Source organism: Acipenser ruthenus, chromosome 1 (assembly GCF_902713425.1).
Source record: "Acipenser ruthenus chromosome 1, fAciRut3.2 maternal haplotype, whole genome shotgun sequence".
Classification (NCBI taxonomy): Eukaryota; Metazoa; Chordata; class Actinopteri; order Acipenseriformes; family Acipenseridae; genus Acipenser; species Acipenser ruthenus.
Window position 1 is genome coordinate 101,178,805 of NC_081189.1, and position 12,579 is coordinate 101,191,383.

The 12,579-nt window shown below is 35.8% G+C and overlaps 1 protein-coding gene across 4 annotated transcripts; it reads right to left on the bottom strand.

Moving 5' to 3' along the window:
* Window positions 1-1,683: 1,683 nt before the first annotated feature.
* Window positions 1,684-11,881, bottom strand: LOC117421053 (PACRG-like protein). Of its 4 annotated transcripts, XR_009330488.1 has the most exons (9): window positions 11,712-11,881; window positions 11,229-11,380; window positions 8,146-8,213; window positions 7,857-7,947; window positions 6,811-6,945; window positions 6,160-6,267; window positions 5,482-5,562; window positions 3,942-4,226; window positions 1,684-2,792 (listed from the first exon to the last, which is right to left on the bottom strand). XR_009330488.1 is itself a non-coding variant. In XM_034034936.3 (8 exons), the coding sequence occupies exons 2-8, from the start codon at window positions 11,361-11,363 to the stop codon at window positions 2,736-2,738; spliced, it is 675 nt and encodes a 224-aa protein (XP_033890827.1). In that variant the 5' UTR covers window positions 11,364-11,380; window positions 11,747-11,881; the 3' UTR covers window positions 1,684-2,735. The 4 variants fall into 4 exon arrangements, 3 of the variants coding, with proteins under 3 accessions (XP_033890827.1, XP_033890825.1, XP_033890826.1); XM_034034936.3 differs by lacking the exon at window positions 3,942-4,226 and having other exon boundaries at window positions 11,747-11,881; XM_034034934.3 differs by lacking the exon at window positions 3,942-4,226.
* Between the last annotated feature and the right edge of the window lie 698 nt (window positions 11,882-12,579).

A 12,579-nucleotide genomic window follows, 5' to 3' on the forward strand; every position in this document is an offset into this window, starting at 1 on the left:
CCTATAGCAGTAAAGGTAACAGCTGCTCTTAGAGATTATGCCTCTGGGAGATTTCAGAGATTGATCGGAGATATATGCAGTGTGAGCATACATGCGTTTCCCAAAAAATCCAGATCAGCAACGTTTACTATTTCACAACATAATTTCATTGTTACACTGGGTTTACTGCAACAGATGGGGTGGAGGGAATCTCAGAACAAAATAATGGCATTGTTGAAAACACATCAAAAGCAGGTACTTTGTTTGGAACAGTAAGACTTTGCAAAATCCTTGGAATAAAAAAAAGAGGGTCTATAGCATGTTATGGTGATCTTCTGTTTTTTTTTTCTTTAATGGGTGGTTCTGTAAGCACTTCAGTCCATTTACAAAGTTTCAGACTCATGTGTTCTCACCCAACTGAACCAATACAGTGTTTAACATTTGCTGATAGTTCTGACTACACATCCATGTATTCATGGGTATAAACACCATATCCAATAAAATGAACACTTAACTTTTAATTTATTAAGGTGGATTGCCTAAGCAAGACATCTAAATCAAATAATTAATAGGTTAGTTGTAGCCTACTCAATGAAATAGACCTGATTGCAAGACCTGTAAAATACGTATTTGTGTACAATCTAATATAATCTAATTTAATTTGGGACTTTTAACTTATCACTTTGATTTTGCGTATCAGCAAATGTGTCTACTCCAGCAATCCCTTCCAAATTGATGTGCTTTTTGTGTCATTGTTCCTATTTGACTTGCCTTAACTTTTGCATTTCGTCTGATGTCTCGCCATGTCTTTTTTTATTTCTTCTGTGTTTTGTTTAGTGGGGGAAATCGCATTTACCTTAAGTAAAACTGATTCCCTTTGTCTGTTTGTAATATTGGAATCTGCCCCGCTTGTTTGATATAAAGTAATCATTTCATGTACCAATACTTAACTCTCCTCTTCAGAGAAATCTGGTTTCCTGCATTTGCCTGTTTTATGAGATGTTGTCCCAGACGGTCCAGCTTCATTGATGCTTGCCATTGTCTGTATCTGCTAGTAGTAACAAGCGAAGCCAGAACAATGTCTAAAACCTAGACGAAACACATCACTTCCTGTTGATCTGCATTCATTTTAATATGCAAAAGTAATTTACATAGACGGCTAGCTGACTAATGTCCAAGTATTTGAAAATCACTCCCTTCTCTTGACGTCTAACTCCGATGCTAACCTATGAGAGAGGCTGGACGTCGATACTGCGAATAGTAAACTTAGACATCAACGAATGTCATTCATCCAAGTCATTTTTGAAAATCTTGACGAAAACGTAGTCATCTAAGACGTGTAACTTTAGACGTTTGACTAAAATTTTGTCGCCTTTGAAAGTCTACCTCATATTGACCGAGTTCACAGGGATTACTGAATCAAAATTATACAAAATGGATATAAACAGATTAGTTAAGATGACTGATATTTCATACCCATAGCAAGTTAGTTCAGATTCCCTTTAAATGAAAATCAGGAGTTGAAATTACTGGTGTAAAAATATAGAATGCAACCAAATACTGTACATCTTAAGTTAAAAGGCTACTATTTTAAGCCTGAAAAACTAAAATACCTGTAGAAGTAATGGAATTGACCAAGTCCGCTGCCTCGAACACTTGAAAACAGTTTAACGCAATTCGTATTTTGATGGATGAAGAACACAATTTATAAATAATTCTGTTTTAAATACATTAGCCAGGTATAATGTTACAGAGAACCAACAATACCATTACAGAAATATTATTTTTAATGGTGTTTTCAATTATACAGAAGTCTGCCGTCTAGCATTGTGAGTGTAACAGGTTAAAGGAATTTGAAATCAGACCGTTGTTTCTCATGTGTGCTATTCAATTGTAAAGTAAGATGTTAAAAACTTTAAAGTCTTCCATTTAAAGAAGAATAGAATGTGTTATCTGATTTGAAACTCCTAATTGCAGACACACTGTTATTTGTTTGAAAAGGTCAATATAATAAAAAAAAATTGCAATAAACTTTCAGACTGTGCCAACATTTGAGATTATATTATTTATATTTCAACTTTTGGGTAATGTACTTAATTGTATAACATCAATAATGACATACAGCCATAGCCAAAAGTTTTGCATCACCTATAATTTTAGGATTGAGACATAATTAAAAATAAATAAATAAACAAATAAAAATACATGAACATAATTTAGATCATTTATTTAACATCATGTAATCAAAGAAACTACAAAATATTGCAATAGTCTACCGGAAGCCATGCAGTATTTCATGTTAAATTTCGAAATATCACATTTTGGTCAGATTTCCGTTAAGTATATATATGGAAAACTACAAAGAGGTATGTAATTCAATTTATTAACGCAACATTATTCAGCAGGTTTCATTCAACTTTTATGAAGCTAAATGTGTTAATTATATACGGTGATGCAAAACGTATGGCCATACCTGTAGAAGCTATACAGTTATTTCAAGTTATTTACATTACTTTAGAAAAGTCTATGGTCCCCTACACCTAAAAAAAACCAAACTATTTTACATACAGCATGGACATTCATACATGGCTAATGAGTACAATTTAAAGAAAAAATCCAGGTCTTCAGGCCCACTGCAGAAAACTCAGACTAGACTTCTTTTTAGCTAGCATTCTTCAACTTTAGAATTTTCCCAGGATCCCAGAGTAGGTCGACATATTTTTTCCATACTGCAAAGGTTAATTCGTCATATGTTCTCATGAGAAAATAGAACTGTAGGTTGGAACTTTGGATTTGATAACAGCAAGACTGGGCTGAAAATAGAAATAACATTTATGTTATTACCAATGCATCACAGGTTTTTACAGTCATTCCCTTGCATTCAAATCTGTAATTAAGGTACTTCATTGTGTGTTCTTGTAATCCCTGCATTTTTGGTTTAAAGTAAAACTCTTCTACCTCTGTGGAAGTTACAAGGATCATACTGGTTAGTAAAAAATAAAAAATGTTGACTGATTTCTACAAGGGCATCTAATTTATGGAGAGAAGTTTTTATACCAGAATTAATTATTAGTGCAGAGTTCAATTGACACACACTTGTCTCTGAAATACCTGGGCTACTTCCTATTGGTATTGTCTTGAAGACCTTCCAATTGAGCAAAATCATATAAAAGAATCCATAGAACCTGAGCACATTTTTAGATTACACATATGTAGGTGACTGATTTATATTAATATTTAACAGTGGTTTCACAGTTCCCCATTACAATCAGAGTGGCCGGTAGAAAAGAGAAAATAGAAGCCACAATACATTTTACTGACTGAAGGATTTTTTTTTCTTTTTTTCATTTTTTGTTAAGTTATAACACTAACGTTTAAAATATTCATCAGTGTTTTAACTTAGATAAATATTAGTTTTGCAGCTGTGTCATTCACATCTTGCATCACATAGTTAGCTGCCTTGCATAAGTACAACGTAGATGTCATCATAAAACATCTAAACTGAAAGTCTGGTATGAACATTGGAAGCAATGAATGGGTAGACTATGCTTCTCTGACACTACCTGTTTTATTAAACACTGATTTTAACATTATGCAATCGCTTCTCAAATACACACTTTCCAAAAAAAAAAAAGAAAGAAGAAAACAGCTATGTCATCATTCTGCAGTTCATGCAAACAAGTACTTTTGGGGCAGCAGCCTCCTAGCCTCGTAGATCCACCTGTCAGTCACGGCAGTGACACGGAGAGGTGGGGAAGAGGGTGTGCTGGCTTTCCCTCTCTCTGAGTGGCTGAGAGGTGGGCTATGGGGGATTGCTCGGCCCATAAGAACTGCGCTTGGTTATGCATTCAAGAGGATACCCAGTGACACTGGCGGAAGACGTCAGTGTAGACAAAGAACAGGCAAGCACGGCTGAGTGAGAACGCCTGCCTTAAATAAAACTAAAATAAATAATTACGTACCGAGGAAAGGTGTGTAGTACGGTGAACTGTGGCCACCTCAGTGTACAGGAATCAACTGAGCGTAGGTTGGAGGCTCGTACTGACCGGCTTAGTGGCAGCGGGTGCACTGTGTAAGCAGCACTTTTGTAGTTTTATTATTGTGTTTTATTTTCTCTTTTTCTTCCGCCTTTTGTTTTCATTGTTATTTTTGAGCACTTGTATGTGCACTGGACTGTATACCAGCATTGGTAAACCCGTGGTCTTGCTTACTGTTGCCAGTATTCAGGCCACGGACAACAGCGCCCTCTGCGGGTAAAAATAAATCAGTGCGCCTGAGCGGCGTTACAAATAAAACTTCTGTCTCCCGTGTGTGTCAGTGAATTGCCCACCACCCTTCCACAGATGTACAAAAACGAGACTTCAGAAAGACAGTTGCGGCTCATTTGATCTAGAACTTTCAGGGTGCTTTGTGCAAAACCCCCCAAGCAAACAAATTATATATATATATATATATATATATATATATATATATATATATATATATATATACACACACGCACACACACACACACACAGTAGATGCCACTTATTAACAACCTCAGTTCCCAGCAAAAACTTGTCATTAACCGACAGATGCCAATAAGTGAAAAGCCCCCGTTTTCAAGTGTATTTATATGGAATGATATATACTGTAGTTGTACAAGTATGGCACTGAAATACATGTGTTTTAAATGTTAATGTGAGAAACACGAAATACCCAAACATAGAACTGTTTACTTCATGCGTGTTTAAAACAAAAAAAGGAGTAGGCTTAAATAGTACTACACTGTCCTTAATGAGTAAAGCAAACATAAGAAATGTGTTGTACTTACAATCAGTTCTAAATAACATAATTTTAAAATAAGAAATTGTCCAATGTTGTCTGCTTTTTACAATGTACCACATCCCGCTGTAAATCGTCCTCAATTTTGCATACAGCTTCGTAACCAGTTTCAAAGCCACGATTGTGCCTCAGTCTGCCAGAAATACACAGTTGCGAAGTCAATGTGTTATAAAAGCTGCATAAAGTATGTGCATAAATCATGCAAGTAGCACTGGCAACTAGTAATAGTTGTCAATAAGTGGCATGCAATTTCTAATATCAGAATTCCATTAACATTAAAGTCTATGGGATGGGATTGGTTCCTGGGAATATGTTATTAATAACCGAAAGTTGTCTTTATCAGGGTTGCTAATTAGCGGCATCTACAGTATATGTCAAACTCAAATTTACCAGACTGCCAGAAAATCTGCCAAAAAACTAATCTCAGCACAATAAGCACTAATCTCAGACTACCTTAACATTGGATGTATGATTTGTGCTAATTGAGGTATGTGAAACCACCTTTAAGACATAACTATTTTGCTGCATTTTACATCTCTTGCTGGTCACAAATTCTGTCACATAGAATAGAATAGATCTCAACTTTCTTCCACCATGTTTCAAGTGTAAAAGTGCCACCCAAAAGATCTAAAAAGTGCAATGTCTATGTTTAAAATACAAGTATTACATGCAGCATACCTTGCCACCATACTGCTCCAGTTTCTGTAATCCACTCATAACTTGGTCTTTATATTTTTTGTCCATTAGTCTCTTTGATAGCTACAGAAAAAAGCAGAAAAAGGTGTATTTAATTAAAAAAAAAAGTGTTATTTAAAAAAAAAAAAGATGAGAAGTTTAAATTGCTTATGGATATTTTTGTTTATAGGTGGTACTTTTTAGAAAACCTGCACCATCATTACAATTTAAATCATAGGCAGGTACTATACATACTATGCAGAGGTGTTGACACATGTAATAATAGTTATATGCCAACCATTAAAGTCACGTACATTACAGGATAAATCTAGACAACGTGTACATGCAGAGATTACATCAAATAGTAATACTTCATTAAAAGGCAAAGATAGTTGGTTTTCTTTTTAGCTGTTGTCACCTTGGGGTAGAGATGTGCACAGCTTGGACTGAGTCACAATCTAACTGAGGTCCACAACTATGTCTTGTAGGGTTCGCTGTTTTGTCTCGCTCAGAAAGTTTTGTGGTTAAAAGAATATTCAGAGTCATTTATATTTCTTGCAACATTAACCCTGAATTTTTGGGATATCATATTATACAAGGAATAATAATAATAATAATAATAATAATAATAATAATAATAATAATAATAATAATAAATGTACTTAAAAATGCAGGACTTACACTGGTGAGTAAATGTTTAAGATGGTCATTCAGAGCCGGACCAACAGCAGCACTTAATTGAACCAAGCCATTTAAACCCCTTTCAAAGACATCGGAATCAGTGTGAACCTTAAGGATGGAAAAGTTCAGTTAGTTAAATTACAGTTTTCATTCAGTGATAACATTAAGGTCTGAGAACTTTTTCAACGGGTGTCTTCAACATGTTATTATTAAAAAGCACAACCTTAATAGAACTTCCCAGATATATGAGACCTATTGTGAGAGGAGTCTGACCATCTTCTGAATCTTTTGATCCAACTGCAATTGTAGTTTTAACGTGTAAGTGCAGCTTAGCTGTATGTAGCTTTTACAAAATAAATTCTAACATTGAAGTATGTATGTACTCACCTATATCTACAGAAGTTTTACACATGGACTTGTAAAGATTAGTTTTAGAAAATGTGAGCTTTTTGCAAAGCTGCGTGTCACTTCAGTCAAAATAAACCCCTGCAAGTGGTTAAGCAATAAGAATGAAACCTTGTGTGTCGTGAGGTATGAGGTGCAGCAAACAACTCATCTGTAACATGTTAGTGAGATTAGGCTAATGAGATCCATACCTGTGCAGTTGTACTAAAAATAAATGCATGGTTAACAGAGAGAAAAATTGCTTACCAGAGCCGCTTTTAGTGCTGGCACCAATTTTGCCAGCAAAGGGATGGCTTTCTCAGCAGCCCCATCAACAAGAAGTAATTCTTTAAAGCCTTCCCTTGACACAAACGTGTACGGGTGTTTTGTTTCTCTTAGCCCCTGTAGATATTAATATACAGCAAGATTTTCATTCTACTGTACATTTAGGTAAAACATTAAATTACTCCATCTTGTGGCTAAAGGTGGCACACCATAGCACAGCAATGCCTGTTAAAAACACCTCCAACCTTTTTTGCACTTCACTGAGAAAAACCAAGCAGAACATGTGTTTGTGCGTTTATTATATTTCTAAACCTATATTACAATTTTTATTTACAGTAAACATCTGGTAACCTTAACAGAATTACTTAAATGTACTTTGTAATATGCTGATTTTCTAGCAGTTAAATGAATAAACGATTTGGGTTCTGTTCTTGAATGGTAACATCCACAGAAACAATCGTTGGAGTTTCTTTGCACTGCTAGATTATGTGGGTACTAACAGAACCCCCCTCACAGCTATATCAAGACTTTGTGTGTATGACTTCTTGCATTACTCTTAAAGACATGTTAGGATCCAAAGTTAAACTATGTTGCAATCAGCTTGTGGTCCATTGCTAATGATTGTCCACTCTCAGTTTATCATAAAAGTTAGTGTTAGTGCACTGCTACTAGTATAGACTAAAACGTGGGCAACAGGCTTTATCACAGAAGTAACGCAAAGGTTTTAGCTCATACAACATAACAACCCCATGTTGACTCCACCTGCTTTATGGTAAAGTATAGTAGGTGGGCAGTTAAAAAGGTCACAATATCACATGATTTCTTAAGTCCAAAAACCAAAACCATACATGAGAAAAGGGAAAGAGATAGGTAAAAATAAATAAATAAATAAAATAAATAGGCATTTTAACATGATTAGGCCACATTCCAAATTGAGATCCTGACACTAAATGGCCTACCAAAGAACGCTGAAACATTATAACAGTCACTGACTAAATTAACAACCACCACAATCCAAAATTCTTTACCTCAGCAAGTGTGATAAGCAGAGGGTCAAAGTGAATAGTCTCTGGTGGACACTCCCACTGTAACCTGTGTTTAACTGAGCCGTGAACTAACCTAAACAGATGAAACCAATAACAAACAAATGTTACAACAAATGGAAAGCAGGGTGAAACATTTAGGCTTTCTACCTTTCAGTAGAATGGAGTAGAATTTGTCCACTAAGAACTTTCTTTAGTTTGGTTCAGACTTTTTAGTATTTACAGTTATGGATAAAATAATGAATATTTAATATTACAAAATAGACAAATATACCTGCAGGGTATACCTCCTTTAGAATACACTGCTGCAAATGTGGACTGAGCTCTCAGTGGACCACTGAACTAAAAAACAAAGAAAAAGCCCATTATTTACAATAATAAAACTAATAAGGGAATGTTGAATAAAGCAGACTAATTGTAAAATGTTGTTTGAGTAATACATTTTGATTATATTGACTTTGCTAGATTTCCTAAATGTAAGTCTTCAGAGTGGGAAACATTAACAGTACATCACTTTGATGTATTATATAATATTCCTATAAAGTACATTGGAATCTATGCTGCTGGTTTCTACCATCATCTATAATTCAAGTCTGGGATCTTATTCTAGATTGTTTACTGAACCGTGCCTTGAGGTGTTTTGTGCATGACAATGTAGCCACTGTATTGAGAAATGAGACACTTGTACAGGCATCCACAATCTCTTGTGAAATCACAAGGATCATTCTGATATCACATTATTGTTAGTGAGTAGTTGCACACAACCCACACCTTACATACCGAAGGTCTAGTGGATTATATGTAGGGCTTCTGTTTTTCGTTTTTTTTTTATTTCATTTTTCGGTGCTTATTTTGTTTTATGGTTTTTTTTTTTGGCCTTCGCTTTTTATATATGTATATGAATATATTAATTTATTGGTTTTATGGCTGCAATGAAAGGTACACGTTGCCCTTCAAAGGTTCGGAACACATTACCGAAGGAAGGTTCGAACCTTTGATAGTACTAATTTGCATAATCTACTAATGACATCACCATAGCTTCTTATTTATATTTGATTAAAAATTGTATTATTTTACAGGGAATCCAAATGGAATAAAACAGTCACATGTAGTTTAAAAATGCGTTATACAGAACAGTAATCATGTTTTTATAAGTTCAATACAAATAAAATACACATTGTTTATTTACACGTAATTGATGCTGCTATATATTGTAAAGATCTCGGTTCCCACAGGCAGGGTTTCTCACAGGCAGAGGTGGGACACGAACTCAGGACGTCCTGCACTGAAGTATAGCACCGATACCGCTGTACAAATGAACCAGTTCTCTTGTAGAAGCTGGTACCGGGCTTATGTCTTCATATTTGATTGCGTCACAAAACCAACCCCACCCCCGCAAATAAATACCAAACAGCAGAGGGGTTTCGAGACATTTCTTTCAATACAGCTTACGCCTTACGCTTTACAGCGCTTTGCTGTCGAGATGGTGAATGAAGAAATTAAAGGTTTGCCTCTGGATAATACGAGCTGGCGCGGACGGTGCTCAGTTTTCGAAATCAAACTTCGTATTGTTAGCGTATATTTTGTATGTTTCAAACATATTTTACCATAGCACTTCTGTTACACTATCTTGTACACTAGGTATTCACTACAACCGCTATAGGAACCCCCACTCCACCCCACAGTGCTCTGGATGGTCCATACACGGCAGCAGCGCCATATAGAATTGATACGTATAATGATTTGGTAGTGGATTTTAGTACAACAACTTTTGTTTACGTAATAAGCAAATCCAAAGATCCAATTTTTGCATGCAAGTGACATTTAATGCGTGATTTATAGTATTTACACATTGTCAAACAGTTTCTGTTAACAGAGAAAAAAAAGTGCGTGAATGCCACCTGACGAACCTTCTAATGTTTAAAACGACCTTCGAACACAGCCGGTTACTTTCCAAAATGCTTGGGCATTTTTTTTCTGTCAAAATATGTATAGTAGTAACTCGACAGTACTTGCACACTTAAGTTGTACCTTCTTTCTTTTACTGTCTTCCACAACGAAATCCTTATGGTCACGGGCACATTCTTCTAGGGTTTCCGTGTGTAAGCTTTTTTTACATTTCGCTAGAATTTGCAATTCTGTTTTAAATCATCCGTATTTTAACTGTAATACAGTTTTAAATCCCCCAAACAAGCCTCCATTCCTAATTGTAATCTCGTTTTAAATATCACAAGCGGAGTCTTCAATAGAAATGTAAGAATGTGCTGCCACTAGCTGGGGTGGGTTTAAAGTATTCAGAACGAATAAATTATATACCGAGTATCAAAAGAAACGTATCACTTATATTTGAGCATCAAAAGAAACTTATCACTTATATTTGGATAAAATTCATTAGATGTGATTGAAAAATGAAAAACTCTGTTTTAGAGCAGATGCAGTGACTTTTTATTGTGCCGATTAACAATTAACATCACGAAGATGCTGCATAATGATCTGTCGATCTTGGGCAGGTGTTGTGACTCTTGGTCTCCCAGTCCGTGGCCTGTCATTGACAAGAGTGTGTCTGGTTATACCATCTCGCCAGGTTTGAAATTGCTGGCTGTGAGCACCCAAGCCGGCGAGCCACAGTACGCTGCCCTAGTCCAGCCTCCAACATGCCGATTGCACGAAGGTGCTGCTCTCTTATTCAGCTTGCAATTCAACAGCTGAAATCACTCCATATCCAGTGTCCAATCAACTGTCTCACTAATTAGGTGATTAAGTTCATATGCTTCAGTCATAGTCACTCATGCATGTCATGGTCAAGGATGAATGACCTAGTGATTAAAAAGAAACCAAAAACATTTTGTCAATATACATCATTTATATACCTTATTTTCTTTCAAAAATAAATGTGTTATAATAGTGATTAGTTTCTTTTGATGCTCGGTATAGATACAAGTCAGGAAGGAGGGCCATTGCCCAGCTGTATTTTCTGGCTAGTTAGTAAACCATCAAACCATAAAATATTATTATTATTAATGCAGGACAGCAAGGTCAAGTTTGTCAATAGTTTTGTGTGTGTGTGTGTGTGTGTGTGTGTGTGTGTGTGTGTACAAACACTACATATTCAGAGAACATGTCTGCTGTTGAGGTAGGATGTGAATAATCACTGTTTTACCTTTACTATTTCAGTAAAAAAAATAAGTCTTAAGGACAATATTATGTACAATAGTTTTTGATACATGTAAAACAAGACCATGTATTAGTAAAACTACAGACCAATCTAAGTGTATGTATGTAGCCTAGACATGAACATGAAGAATACAAGGGTAAACCACGACAACATACACACAGTTGTATACAATAGTACCGTACTGGATCGACTGTCTTTGGGTTCAATCTGTCACTGGGCCTAGGCTGAGGTTTATTTGCAGTCGCTGTGGGTACTGAAGGCGCAGACTTGACTTTCCTTTTCGGAGTTTCAGGCTTCCCACGGGAAGTTGATGACATTATTTTTCATAGTGGTCCTTCAAATTAATGAAAAACATGCAGGCTAAATAGACATGTAAAAGTACGTGTAATACAGTACTAAAAACACTTTATGATCAACAGCACAATAGAGACCTTTCAATGAATGACCGTCACCTTAAATTGTTGTTTTTGATACTACAGCCGTTCGTTAATAATACAATTTGTGATGTGTGTGTGTTTTTCTCCTGCCTATCAAAAAAGAAACCCGTCTACATAGCTAAATAAACCAAAACGCATTACGTACGAATCGCAGTTAGGAGCTGTATTAGAAACTCAGCATCCCATCGTCATGGAAAAGACACAAATAAATGCAAAACACTAACCTACCAAAATGTTTAGATGAATATTCAGATTGACAGTACCGGTGTCTTGAACACTTCCAACTGCCAGTCAATGTTACGTCTTAGATTCAACGAGCAACAGCTGTGTTCAGCAATGTTCAGACAAGGAAACTACCTGTTGCTAGGAAGCTTAGTTCCTACTACGGCAACCGAAGCGGCACAAATGTTTTCAACTATACTAGAACCAATGGAAGGTTAGAGTTAGTACCTTGTAAATAGCCCGCACGTGTAGACTTATGACAATTTTTGTCTGTTTTTTGTTTGTTTATTTGCTGATACCTAATACAGTAATAGTAATATTAATAATAAAACCAACCTACAAGGAATACAAAACTAGTTTAAACAACAATACAGTAAAGGGTAGTAAAGGAACTCCAATGCGTTTTTACTTGGGATACAAGATAACAGTTTTCCTTGTGGATATAATCAGACAGAGTTGAAGATTGTATGCGTAGACATTTGTGACCAAATATGTTTTAATAGATGTGTGCTGTTAGCTATTATCAAGTTTTGGTCTTTCGTTTCTTTGGCCATAAGCAATGTTGTACCTCTGTAGTAAAAACTTGACACCAGCATTCTCCCTCCTGGACTCTCAGTACTCTGTCTACATCACCTTCCACTATAACCATGAAATGGTTACTAAGCAGAGAACGTGAAGGGTGTAGTAAGATAAACAACACTGTATTTTAGCACCTCCTTGACTTCTAGCCTCCAAAAACTGTCTAAAAAAGATAGAAACTGCAAAAGTAATCAGTTTCCCCCACATTGTATGTTACCACATTATTGTCTCTTTGTAGAGAAAACAATGCCCTTTATGGAACTGCTTGGCATTATCTAGGTAGAAATGACTGTTA